This window comes from Patiria miniata, unplaced genomic scaffold (assembly GCF_015706575.1).
Source record: "Patiria miniata isolate m_02_andy unplaced genomic scaffold, ASM1570657v1 HiC_scaffold_5, whole genome shotgun sequence".
In the NCBI taxonomy this organism is placed as follows: domain Eukaryota; kingdom Metazoa; phylum Echinodermata; class Asteroidea; order Valvatida; family Asterinidae; genus Patiria; species Patiria miniata.
In genome coordinates this window covers 4,651,985-4,666,581 of record NW_024037072.1, presented here as the reverse complement: position 1 = coordinate 4,666,581, position 14,597 = coordinate 4,651,985, and the positions used below count along the sequence as shown (strand labels likewise).

The 14,597-nt window shown below is 40.0% G+C and overlaps 1 protein-coding gene across 1 annotated transcript; it reads right to left on the bottom strand.

Annotated features, from left to right (window-relative positions):
• Window positions 1-5,499: 5,499 nt before the first annotated feature.
• On the bottom strand, window positions 5,500-13,905 carry LOC119740955 (peptide-N(4)-(N-acetyl-beta-glucosaminyl)asparagine amidase-like). Its single transcript, XM_038216471.1, has 5 exons — window positions 13,805-13,905; window positions 11,221-11,365; window positions 10,231-10,416; window positions 8,758-8,944; window positions 5,500-7,368 (listed from the first exon to the last, which is right to left on the bottom strand). Exons 1-5 carry the CDS (start codon window positions 13,819-13,821, stop codon window positions 7,184-7,186), a joined length of 720 nt encoding a protein of 239 aa, XP_038072399.1. The 5' UTR covers window positions 13,822-13,905; the 3' UTR covers window positions 5,500-7,183.
• Between the last annotated feature and the right edge of the window lie 692 nt (window positions 13,906-14,597).

Sequence of the window (14,597 nt, the reverse complement as noted above, 5' to 3'; positions counted from 1 at the left end):
TGTTTGTGTATATAGGCTGACGAGATGAACTTCAGTATATGATGATACAATGCAAAAAAGTACAGTTGTGCTACAACTCGTTTCGCCATTAGTTCCAATTACAATATCTTGTGAATAATATCTTGAGTACCGTCACTACTAGCGATCCGACTTAAAACCAGTTTCTTTCACGAGCAGGGACTTTTATATACCGGATCCCTTAGGCCAAATAAAAAAAACACCATTTTTAGCGTCCCCGCCCGCTTCCTTATGGAGGCCGCCTCATTAAAAAAAAAAAAATCGAAAAAATGATAAATTTTAAACAGTGACATCATTTTGGCCTCTTTCTCCTGAGTCCAAGTGGCGGCAATTTAAAAAAAAAGCTAGTGGCCATCTTGAAAAATAGCCCGGCCGGTCGTTTTTTTTTGGGGGGGGGGGGGGAAGGGCCTCCTTCTTCTTTTTTTTTTAAAAGACAGGAAGCTAAACATGATTTTTTTTTAGTTTTATCTAGAGCAATGTTAATTTAAGGCCAATTAATAGATTTGTTCAAACGGTAGTGCCACAAGGATTGTCACAAAATGAATTTGCCAAAGGACTAAACGACTTCGAAATGTCACCCTTGAATACATGAATACATTCTGGAAGGCGGTACCTGTAATATGCACACGACAGTCACACGATTTTGCCTAAAGGTAAAACTAAATTGACGAAAGGGGAGGAAGGAGGCGAGTGTGACACCTCCAAACATCCCCTAAAGGGCGCCAGGTGACTGCTTCTCGATCGTATGGCAATTAAACACTTCATAATTTCGGGGTTAAATGTTAAATTTGCACCTATGTAAAACGCCTTCTGATACGGGAAAGGTTCCGTGGAGGTTACACATCAGCTCAGTGGCGGATCTACAGACGGATTGGAGGGGGGGGGTGTTGTGTTAACCCCAGCAAAAAAAACCCGGGAAACCCGCGCAGAAAAACACAGCTATTGCTTGCTACCCCTCCCCTATGAAATCTGCCCCTGTAGCTCTCACAAATTAATTATGAGACAAATGTGAGAGGTGTTCTGTTGAAACATGGAGGAATAAGAATGTGTTCTTATTCATCCATGTCCTCCATGGTTGAAATGAGACACAACTGGGCAGAGGTTGAAATTCAGGTTTGCAGGTAGTAGGAAAGAGAATTCAATTCTCCTTACAATACTGTTTGTTGCACTTCAATGGGATACTCAGTTGACAAGTTATGGCTGTTAAAAGTGTGCACCTATCGACATGTCAAAAAAGTAAAATACTGAGTAAAAGGCATCGAAAGTTTCAGTAGTGTGTTGGGTCTTCATCGGACAGACAAAAGAATTTTATGCATAATGCACAAAGACAAAGGACTCATTAGCATATCAATGAAACTAATTAGCATATGGATGGATGATGTTAGCATAATAAAAGAGCGCATGGGCGTATGTCAGGTTTACCGGACAAGGGATGGGTCTAAAAAATGTATTGGACAAAGGGGGCAGCCCACCCGGCTAGATGGAATAGCGGACAGAGGAAAGACCTGAACCGGAATAGCGGACAAAGGGAGACTTGAGCCGGATTATGAATGTCAAACGTTTGAAATGACCAAGACTATCATTTGTATTCATTCAAAGCAGTGTGCAAACAGTGAATAATAAAAACAAAATGCAGGCCACACCAACAGTGCCAATTAAGCCGACTAGCTGGAAATCTTGTGAAAAAATGTTTTTACTCTGGTAAAAATGGAGAGTGCGAGCGACCTTGCGAGAAGTTAATGATGAATCTCGGTCTATCAAGAGCCGCTATGTATAGACATTTAGAGGAAAACAAATTTTGTGAATGGGGGCAATGTTTTAACGCGCTTATAGAGTTACTCATTTACTCATTTGATTAAATAATGAGTAATGATGAGTAACGAAATGAGTGAATGAGTAACGAAATGAGTAAATGAGTAACGAAATGAGTAAATGAGTAACGAAATGAGTAACCAAATGAGTAACGAAATGAGTAAATGAGTAACGAAATGAGTAACGAAATGAGTAGCAAATGAGTGAATGAGTAACGAACTGAGTAAATGTGTAACGAAATGAGTAGCAAATGAGTGAATGAGTAACCAAATAAGTAGCAAATGAGTGAATGAGTAGCAAATGAGTAACCAAATAAGTGACGAAATGAGTAACCAAATGAGTAGCAAATGAGTGAATGAGTAACGAAATGAGTAAATGAGTAACGAACTGAGTAAATGAGTAACGAAATGAGTAAATGAGTAACGAAATGAGTAACCAAATAAGTAGATATATATTAAATGATTTCATCCGTTCCTTACCATTCGGAGATTAATCTTCAAAGCTTCAACATGAATACTATTTCTGCAGTCAAACCCTATGCTTGTCACCAGTGTGACAAACGCTTTGGACGGAGATATAACCTCTTGAGACATACCGAAAATGCACATGCTGAAGATGAATCCGACATAGACGAAGTTGAGGTGGATAATTCTGAACCTGAATTTAAAAGCAGTAGATTTGAAGATCCGGAAATGGAAAACTATGAAACTGAATCTACGTATGATGAAGACGAAGATCTTGAGGAAAATGATTCCGAATCCGTCACGGAGGTGGAAGATGACGAATCATCTGATGAAGATGAGTCTAGTTCTGATTTGGAAGACAATGCAGCCTATTTAGACTGGTTGGGAGAGGCAAAAGAAGCGATTGATGAGATGTGGAGTGAAAAACATGAAAAGTACATCAACGAGGGCATGAGTGAAGATCAGGCCACGGAAAAGGCCAACAGAAAGACCCTGTGGGCAGTCAAGCGAATCTTTTTCAACAAATACAAAGATTTTTTGTCAAGTTACATACATCTGAAAGATAATGATACTCATCAAGAAATTGTGGACGAGATCGAAGACAGAGTCAATCATTCCGGTATTCTACTGCCCACGGCTGTCAGCCGGGTCATATCTAAACACCAGGCCAAATTTGACGGCCTGTTCCATCAATTAGATGAAGATGACGTTAACGAGGAAGACAGTGACGATTAAAGACTAGTCAACGTTACATTAAGATCACTGATGATTTAATTGCAAAGAATACATTTAAAAACAAATTAACAAAACACGAGTGTTTCATTGAGAAATGACGTCAATAAAGCAATGATGTTATCATGTATACACTTTCTGCAGTTGTATTTTTCTTTGTTGGTGTTGTCTTACAGTTAAACAATCGGGAAAGCCCTACTGTCAAGCAGTCATATAATAAGTGTTTGGGCGCCCTGTCAATAATCCCCGAAATGTTTACGGTCTTTAATGCTTCATGTATGGCTTTATCACGCACCGTGTCCAACTTTGGGACTTTGTTGGGGTAAAAAAGTTAGTTGCCTTATGACACTCTAAATCTTCAATATAAAATAGAAGTACGTACTATTGCTTTAACACAAAAAGACCTAGTTATATATATATCCTTGATTTTGTAAACAAGTCCGGCACGGTGGTACACTAGGGTTCGGTGCATTCCTGTACAGACAACGGTAAAGGGGTATTAAGGCTTGAAATCATGTTTAGTCAGTCAACTTCATTGACTTCTTTCACGTACAGATTTTTGAAGCTCCCGCACATCCCGTGCGCAGCCAATTAAGTCCCATTGTCCAATAAAGGGAGTCAGCGTTCACTACTGTTGCGTAACTCCTGGCAATCGATATTTAGAACGCTCAATAATCCATCCCCCACTGTACATGCAGGTAGGTTCAGTCGGTGAAAGATAATCGATATAATGAACACGTCTTGAAAGAATTACGTCTTTATGGATTAGGGAAACAGCGCTATCTGATCGGACGGTGTAAATATACAATGTGTACATGTAGGATGCAGTCAGTCCCTTAATACAGATGTACGTGTACATACTGTACACACCGAGCCGACCCTGAAAGTTTGTATTTTCTACGACCACCGCACACAGATATACGTACATAGATGGTTCTGGCGGTAATGTGGAAGAATACAGTCGACTCTCGTTATAACAAGGTCGATGGGACTAGCCAAATTACCTCTTTATTACCTCTTCTTTGTTATGAAAGGACAGCGAAACAAAGAAACACAAAGAGAACCTGAGATTTGGGACCTCAAAATTTGCTCTTTATAAGCAGAACCTCTTTATAAAAGTGCTCTTTATAATAAAATAAGAGTCGACTGTATTGTGCAATTGTTATTGCACCTGGATAACACACACGATATGACAAGGCAAATATCGGTGCAGAAGCACGGAGTTATTTATTTGCTCCATGATCGGTGCGGTCATCGAGGGGTGATCGACCATCGGTCTCCGTATTGAACACATGGATTCATTAGCTCTCTGATCTATTATTAACACAATTCCTCCCTGGTTAAAACAATCATCGGACTATACCGTGCAAGTACGCTGTTCACCGGTGAGTGTTTGTTTACTATAAATACATAAATTAATTTTTTCAAACTTTTTTAAAACTCGACCAGAAGAAACTCTTGCATGTCTGTACACATACACGAACTTGTCCGTGTGGATTGCACAATGGACTACCGAGATGAGTCATTCGAAACAAATCTTAAGGGGTGTTTCATTCTAGACGATGTTCGCCGTACTCGATAATAATTTACTAAAAGATAAATTCTTCAATTAGACAATCATAATTGTTTCTTTCTTTCTTTCTTTCTTTTTTGGAAGGGGGGAAGGGTAATGGTTAACTGCAGCAAAAAAAATTGTAAGCGTTATGATCAATACCGCAAAATCGACAGGCATTCAATAATCGTTCAATCGTGGCATTTTTATATTCGCGTCGTTTCCACTCTATAAGCGCGTTAAAACATTGCCCCCATTCATAAAATTTGTTTTCCTCTAAATGTATATACATAGCGGCTCTTGATAGACCGAGATTCATCATTAACTTCTCCCAAGGTCGCTCGCACTCTCCATTTTTACCAGAGTAAAAACATTTTTTTCACAAGATTTCCAGCTAGTCGGCTTAATTGGCGCTCTGTTGGTGTGGCCTGCATTTTGTGTTTATTATTCACTGTTTGCACACTGCTTTGAATGAATACAAATGATAGTCTTGGTCATTTCAAACGTTTGACATTCATAATCCGGCTCAAGTCTCCCTTTGTCCGCTATTCCGGTTCAGGTCTTTCCTCTGTCCGCTATTCCATCTAGCCGGGTGGGCTGCCCCCTTTGTCCAATACATTTTTTAGACCCATCCCTTGTCCGGTAAACCTGACATACGCCCATGCGCTCTTTTATTATGCTAACATCATCCATCCATATGCTAATTAGTTTCATTGATATGCTAATGAGTCCTTTGTCTTTGTGCATTATGCATAAAATTCTTTTGTCTGTCCGATGAAGACCCAACACACTACTAGTTTCGAGTTTTGTAATCATGCAAATGAAAGATGCCAATTGGTTTTCCTAAAAAAACACTTTTATTCCACAATTTTTATACTATTTCTTTAAAATATGTGTAATAGGCAGTTCAAAGGTTGTAAATATCAATAAATTTGAAAATCAGAAATAAATCAACCCACTCAGATTCTTGCATTTTTGTCCACTTTGGTTTGTGCCCAGTTCCGTCTCATTGCCAAAACGCCTCACAAATATGGTGTTACTAACGTGACATAATGGCAACATGTATAAAAGATGTGAGGCCCGTAAGCTCGTTGCAGTTTATGTAAATTGTAACTCATCTAAAAAAGAAATGCTTGGGAAAATATGCAATGAAAATCATTCAAAACAGGGTTGGATGGGAGATGTGCCAAGTTTTTTTTTCAACCACGTTTTATTGGAAGATTTGTGTCCTTTTAGTCTACAGTACATTTTTGAGAACTATAATGTTTTTGACAAGTACTCTAAATATTTCAGATTATGGCTTAAGAAATTTTGAAAATAGGCAGATATACATGTAATCATACAAGCACTTTGTGACAGACAAAAAATTACCCTCTTTCAATTTATCAAACTGCACGGACAGTTGATTCTAATTTTTTTGGGGTGTTATACATTAATCAAAGATTAAGGCACGTTATTAACTATGTACTTTACTTTGAATTTTCATTTCAATAATTGCTGAAGGTAAGCAATTATTTTTCAAGTTTCAAAGAAATACAAATCCAACTAAAACATTCCAAGCAAATGTTATATTGTTTAACTTGAGGACAAACCACTGTTTCACACATTTAAATTATGATTGGCAAAAGTAAAAAACCTTCAGTAATAAGTAAAGTATCATGAAGTGTATGAAACAGAAAACGTTTTCTTTTCAAATTATCAAGTTAACAATGTCCAACCTATTTTTAAAGTTCAACCCTGAAAAATAGATTTTGTTTTTAAATTGCTATTTTTGCAGTACAATTTACACATTTTTGAATGAGAAACTGTTTGACCAATGAAACTCGGCCCATGTTTAGTTATGGAATAAGTAGTTAGGCCTACACCCGAAAATGCAATGACTTGGAACCAGTCTACAAGCAGGGAATATCTTTTTGTGCAGTAAGATTGGAATTGGAATATTTTCTTGCAATTGCACACAAAATGCAGAGGGGATAAATTCCTCATAGTGTTCAAACATACATACAAAGTAAATGCGGAAAAGCCCGATGCTCTGCTCTTAAACAGACGTACATAGACCTCTAGTTTCTTACTTTTTCTTCTTTTCTTCAAGGGTCTTCTATCCTAATTCCCATAGACTTTGTGCACAACTGCATTCCTAATTGTGTCATCAAATTTGCCCTTTTAAACAATTAGGGTTTTTGAAAGGCAGAAAAAAAGACACTGAATTTGACAGGATTAAATTAGCAATTAATTTATGCAAGATTAACTGCAAGTATTCACGCACAATTTACTCATGTACTGAAGAACAGAAAAATCATGCCATGCATGAATTTGAAGGATTTAAAAAGAAATCTTAAAAAAAAATACTTCCATTAAATAGTCGAAGAAAATCACACAATGGAAATGTAATGGGGTACTATAACTGCCACCACATCAAATGGCATTACAATTTTTGGAAGTTAAGGCAAGGAATACTGAATATCATCAACTAAATTACTGAGTATATAAGATACCTATTTTGGTCTTACTCTCCCTCTTCCCAATTTCTGAGACCCTGGTGTCTTTGCCCAGGGTACCAAAAAAATCACCATCTTCACGAGTGCCCTCAAGAGCTCACATAACGCTATTCCTTCTCCTTCAGTCGGATCTTAATATCTAGTGGATACTTGTGGTAGTCCTCACGCCCGATAGCAAACAGCTGGGCATTTAAGTAGGGGGAACCACCAGCCCCGCCCGAGAGATAAGCGGTTAAATTGAAGTCGCTCTGCCCGGTGATGTTGCTACCCCTCAGCACAGACTCCACCAGTTCTGTGGGAACAACCAAGACAATCCAATTTTAAATTAGGTTTTGCCTAGTGAAAAAAATCACTGGGGAGGGACTCGAACCCACGACCTCCTGCTTTCTGGTACATGTCTTACCACTCAACCACCGAGCTAACGGGATCCATTAACCAAGAGAATCATCAACCAACATTTTCAACACTTCGCCACATTCAGGAGTTTATAATTTCAGTGCCTCCTCAATAGTGCGACACAGCGATGGAGATAAAGGAGACTTGACCGCCATTGCTGGTGTGCGCACACATTCATGTGCAGAAGCTACACATTTATGTACATTCAGAAGAAAATTTGTCATACATGTACCTCTGCACCACAGGCACATGAATCGTAATTATGTACACGTATGTGAACACCCTGGCTCTGTATTGTCCCTCCACAGAGTGTATGTGAAGTTCATTTTGTTATTAAAAGGGCCAATGCAATGTCATTTTTTCGTAATGTATCCCTTAGAATGCACATTTATGTCCCCTTTAACCTTTTTAGATATTGGGCATGAGCCCAACATCTATTGTTATTGTAAGAATTTACTATTTATTTTTTTTCATTCTTCAAGCGTTGCAAGCACTGATTGTCAAAATTAAAACATACATGAACTTTAAGTGTCAATACATGAATGCACAATCCACTGAAGATGTGCGTTTTGCACTGAATAACGTCATCATGACGTCGTCATGGGTCACGTGATGTCACTTCAAAAATAATAAATTTAATCTTTGAAATTCAATATCAAATCAACCGTGAGAGACTGAAACTTGAATTTTACAAGAATCGACATGATAATACATGATCTTCATTTTATCACTTCCTTCTGGTCAAAACCAGAAGTGCCTAATAGTTTGAAAGTTGAAAAAGATATAAACTTGCTTTTAACGATGTAAATTTCTCCCTAGGCTGTACTTTACAAAAATATTACAGGTGGCGTCATAAAATGCTAGAGCACCCTCAAGCGGTATGTTTTGAAAACTCAAACGTGCATTTTGAGTTTGTGAATAAACAGGAACAATGACAAGTGTTTGTTTGCCTTAATTGTGACGTAAGCTGACTACTGTGATTGGTTTGTGATTCACTTACACTTGCCTTTGTCCAACTTGTGTTTGCCTTGTTACCAGCTTCATGTAACGATTGCCTTGTGATCAATTTGTGATGACCTCCGGATACTTGTGAACTGGCATGCAACTGACTTGTGATCGACTTGTACAATTTCCCTTGTGTCCAACTCATGATTCCCAGCCTTGTTACCGAATTGCAACTGTTTTGTGATCAACAAGTGATTGACTTGTGATTACTTAATGTGATCTGTTGTGATTGACTTGGAATTGATTTACAATGATTTGGTGTGTTGTCATCAAGTCTTGCCTTCAGTAACAGGCAATGAGGCATCCATCTGATGTTGAGGACCACATCTCCACTTGACTTGGCCGTTCTGATACAGTCTGGCTGTAGCGACGAGTGTCACTTGATCAATGACCAGCCCCGTGTCTTGGAAGTCAAAGCGCCACTCTATGTTGCCCTCTTCATCACCTCTGTCTCTGCCCACATACACCTGATAATGTGGGATAATCAATGCCTTCGTCTTAGTTCATTTGACTTGACTTAACTGGATGACTTGTGATTAACTTGTACAGTAGACATGTCCTTTATACTCACTTGAGTAAAAAACAAAAAAAATAGTGTTAAAAAAGCACAAATGCCCTGCAACCGCGAACATGGGTAGGCATACACCGCGTTATGGGGAAATTTTTTATTGTTAGGTAAATTAGGACCGAGTTATGGGGACTTTCTGCTGTCCCCATAGCATTTTCGGTCCCCACAAATACCTTGCACAGACGAATGTAAGTCCCCACAATTACGGAACAAGAATGTGTGCGCACATACACACACACCCCCACAAACTTAACTACATGTATACTGAAATTTATATCCTTGTGGAGACATTTCTTTGTTCTCGTGTGCTAAAGTTTTCAAGTTTGAAAGTACAGTTTCAAAATACTCTTATTTTAACCAGAATTAATTTCCTTGGCTGAAATTTGGACATATATCTCTTTTCTACCATTTGCGACTGATCAACAAACATTGGAAATTTCTAGTTTGTGAGTAAAATCCATATATCTATTTCGGGAAAACCTTGTGATGTATAAATTGCCCGTGGAGACGTTTACAATTTTTTGTTCCCTATTGTGTGCATGTCTCCTGAGGGCACAGTGTATCAGATCGCTCACACTCACTGACAAATGACTGACGGACAAGACAGAAACAGTGCATATATATATGCCCCTTCGGCTAAGCTGGCGGGGCATAAACAAAATTGTAGTCACTGCATCTACACCCAGCCACATTAACATTTAACTGTGATCAAAAGCCGATGAGACTGTTCACTGTCTTGACGGCATTATTGATATACCAATGACATACATCGTCACCTGTCGGGTGTCATGGCTGAGCATTAAGAGCACCGGACTAGTGTTTTTGTTTAGTGGGTTTGAGTCCCGGTCTTGACACTTGTGTCTTTAAGCAAGACACTTTACCATTATTGCTCAATCCTTCAGATGGGACATCAAGCCGTAGGTCCCGTGCATTGTGTAATGCACGTAAAAGAACCCAGTACACAATTATTGCTAGAAAAGGGTTTTGCCCTGGTGTTTCTGGCAGAGGCTGCAATATGCGCTGCAGCACCTTGTAAACCCAAGGTACTATATAATATTTCATGAACTTCATATTTTCCTGTCTTTAAACAATAGACATTTATTAGCTCCTTAAGTACTTAATTGTTGGTAGATACGTGTGCTTACGACTCCAATATTAATATTATTATTATTATCATCTACCCACCAATTGCCTGGCCCCGGCGGCCGTCTGTCCGCGGAACATGTTGATGCTGCTGTACAGGCAACTCCGGTAATCTGCTGTCTCCTTGTTGTCATCCGATACCCGGATGTACTTGTCGGAAGCTGAGCAGTACTTGACGTGGATGTACTTCTCAGAAAGTTCCCGAGATGTCAGTGTGAAGACGAAACCCTAAACAAGTACATGTACAGGAAACAGATGCATGAAGTGTCTGTACAGAAAACTGTCCGACAGCACTGGAAAAACAGAGGATTTAAGGTACAATTATGGCATTCAATTATATTTGTCATTCTGGTGATATGTCAGGGTTAATGTGTCAACTGCCTTTAATTTACACAAAAATATGCTAAAGGTTTGAACTCATTCATTTAAAAAGTGGTCATCTGTCCGCTTTGTAATGTGACCTTGGCACTGTGCTGCTTGTAATGTGACCTCACCTTGACAATATGCTTTTGAGTGGAGTGTCACGGCCTAGCGGTTAAGAGCACCGGACTCATATTCTGGTGTTTCAGAGGCAACAGTGGCGTGGGTTCGAGCCTGGGCCCGGACACTTGTGCCCTTAAGCAAGGCACTTGACCAATATTGCTTCGTCCTTCAGATGGGACGTTAAGCCGGAGGTCCCGTGTGTTGTATAAGGCCTAACGCATGTAAAAGAACCCAGTAACACTCTTCGCTAAGAGAAGGGGTTTGTCCTGGTGTTTCTGGCCTCCTAGTTATACTCCCTTGTGGAAGTCCTTAGGAGAAGAACCAACCAAGTACCAAGTAGCCCAGGTTGGACAAAGTCTTCATTGCATTACGACTAGGGAGGAAAGGGAGTCCACTTTAGCTAGACCTGGGCCTTGTGAGTTGCATTTCTACACTGAACCAAAAACTTACACCCTTATTCATCTCTATATTGTCACATTCATAAATCCCAAATGTTATAAAATCCCTGAATTTGTTTTTGCCGTGAATCGCCTCTTTTTTTCCTCTTACCTCTACAATGTTCCTCAGTTCAAAACCATTCATCGCTGATTCTCCATGATATAAGGGAGATGGCTTTATAGATGTTATGTAGTACGTTACCATGGCGGCAGCAACTTTTTTGGCAGGCTTCCGCTTGGCTGTAAACCTCCTCCTCCTTTTCCCAGGCATTTGGTTCAATAATTTTCATGCAGTCCACAAAAAAAATAACTACCAGATTTCACGGTCACACAACAACGAATTAATACCACACAGTGTGCACATTTTGGGGTTAAAGTCCATTATATTCATGGAAACCATAGCCCATATTCAATGAATGTCTAAATACAAACGCCCATATGGAGGAGGGCAAAGTTCAGGATGTGTGAAGCATATACAGCCCCCTCTCTTGCCCTACAGTTATCATTTTTTTGATATCTGAATAATTTTTCTTATACATGTAGTTTACCTTTAAACACTACATGATTTGAGTTCATCTTGACAACATGAGGTATTTCTTGAATTGATCAAATCATGAGTACATGTAATTTTGTTGTAAATTCCCACTGATTTTTAAGAATTATATAACAAAAATCATTGCTGTATTTTTGAAAAAACTTGTTTTTGGCACAAATTGGTTTTCACAAACCAAAGATGGGCGTTAAAGCAAGAATGAATAAGTCAAACAGGTTAAGTATGAGGGTATAAAACCCATTGGCTGATTATTCCTACTCCCCAACATGAAATGGGACGTGCTCTAGTTTAATTATGATGCAGTTTGATGCTTGTCCCAAGTTTTGGAAATGTTCTTCTCTAATAAAACTAGAACGGCGAAGCCGCCATGGCTCGCTGTCCAAGGCAGGAAGGGAGGCTGAAGGTAGGGTTGGGGATGGGCATGATGGAAGGGGATCAGGATTCTTGTTGATGTGCCTAGGTGTAGGGGTCAGTTTTTAAATGTCAACATAAAAAGTCAACAGATTACATAATAAATACATGTGTATATAGGTTAGCCGTCACTGTATTATGGGGGAGTTTTCCATTGTTAGAGTAATTAGGACCCAGTTGTGGATTTTTGCAGCGCCAACAGTGTCTTCTGCTCCCCATACTTGTATTACCATGGGAAAACTCTTGTGTAGTCGCCACAAATGCAGAACGAGAATGGGTATACATGTACATGAAGACACAGCACCATCACCACCTCCCCCAAACCTTAATTACTCCACCCCAAAACCTTACCCCATCCCCAACCCGCCCCCTCCCCCTCCCAAGCCCCTACCCACACCCATCCCATCCTCCCCTAACCATCCCCACCCTATCACCTACACATCCCAACCCCACCCAAACTCCAATCCCTATCTCCTTCCCCCTCCCCTGACCCGTACCCTCCCCTACCCCAACCCCCTACACCTACCTACCCTATCTTCCACTATCTGTCCTTACCCACCCTACACATCCACACCCTAACCCTTACTTGAATTCCAATATTCCGCCCACCCCATTCCCCCACCCATACATCCCCACCTGACCCCATGCAACCCCTACTCTGATCCCTATATACTGCCCCCTCCCCTTATCCAACCCCTACAACAACCCATACCTACACATCCCCAACCCAACCCCTACTCCGATCCTACATGTATATCCCGCCCCCTGCCCAACCCCCTCCTAACCCAACCCCTACATCCATGCCCATCCTCTCCCTACCTGTCCCACCCCACCCCTACAAGTTCCCACCCCACCCCTACAAATCCCCACCCCACCCAAACCCAGTATTCCAACCCCTCTCCCCACCCCACCCCACCCCGCCCCACCCATCCTAGCTCCCCTACTCATCCTACTCACACAAACCCTATCCCCCAACCCACCCTCCCCTACCCCATCCTTACTCCAACCCCATAAACTAAAAGATCAAACCAGAAGCTCATGCACATTCCCAAAATGCATAGTATACATGTACATGTTATATTATGTACAAGTAACAATTAAAAACTTTAACATTTCCTTGAATTAAATTAATAAAATTTACTGCAATGATATGAACCTAACTGAAGTTATAGAGATGATACATGACAACTGCATTTAATTTTTTTCCTCAAACTAACTAGAACTAAAAACTTCAACATTTTTATCTGAACGCGGACGGCCGGACGGACGGACGGACGGGCGCCCGGACAGACGGACGGAAATTGGTATTACATAGGCTCGCATCTGCTTCGCAGCTCGCCAACCAGGGATGAGATTGTCATTTTCAAAACAAATCTGAATATTAGATGAAAGGTCTAAAAGATGCATTTCTTTATACACTGATGTGCCTCAGATTCAAAAGTCTGAACTCAGACCAATGTCAGAAATACCTCTTCCTTTGAGAAGGCAACGAAGTAGGATGGAATGATCAAGTGTACAAACCATAGCATCCATTGACAAATTTCAGAGCTACAAAGCACAATCAATTTGCTAAACCAAGAAAGGTTTTGCTCAACAAATAAAACAGGTCAGCAGCCAAAATGCTACGTGATATAAGTATGCATACGTTTCTTGTTTTGCATTAAATTTGGCCAAGCATTATTTTTGGTATGAGCATCTCCCATGCAATAATTAGCCCAAGCGGTAAACATACCGTCCAGTCCACCCCATGCCTAGCCTCAATTCCAGCCGCTTTACATTACAGCGTGAAGCAGTTGGCCCACTCACCGCACCGGCCCTTCCTAGTCTCCAACAGCTTGCCTGGATGGTTGTACCTGGCAATTAAGTCATCAAGTTACAATACAAAGTTAGATGGTGCTTCAATTTGAATTTCATTTATAAAGTGCAGTGCCGTGGCTAATTCCGAGTCTGGTTGTGTCTACTGTAAAATTAAGTCCCGAGGCATCGTGGTCATGTTTCTTTTATCATCAGTATTTGTTTCTCTCCAACAACTTATCACACGCTGTTACAGATTGGACAAGCCTGGCTCCATTTATGGTTTGCTTATAAGTGGGGCTGTGACATCATGGTCTGATTTCTTGAACACATAAATAATCATTCTAATCTTTACATTCATTGCATAAAGTGCAATAAAAACTTGAGTTTCCATTGAATGTTGTGGAACTGTTTGAAATCTTTCAAATCCAAAGTGACCACACATCACATATGGGTCATTCTATATAAACTTGGGGTCCACTTTTTTTCCTGTCCCTGTTGTTTCTGACATCTATGATTGTATAATTCTGATGCACTCCTTAATCTGATTGTCCTCCAAGAGTGATTACGAATAGCACACTACCTACCCAACAAATAAATTGTTTGACGTCATTCCCAATGACACTTCAATGGCAAATTACAATACCAAGGTAAATTGGACAGGAAAAATGTCACACTTTGGACCCTGAATTTATACAATGACAAATCCATCAAATACTTGCTTGCCAGTA

Coding starts and splice junctions, on each gene's coding strand:
- LOC119740955 (XM_038216471.1), bottom strand. Junction 10,417..11,220: donor AACTGAGGAACATTGTAGAG/GTAAGAGGAAAA, acceptor GTACTTGTTTAG/GGTTTCGTCTTCACACTGAC. Junction 8,945..10,230: donor CCGCCGGGGCCAGGCAATTG/GTGGGTAGATGA, acceptor CCACATTATCAG/GTGTATGTGGGCAGAGACAG.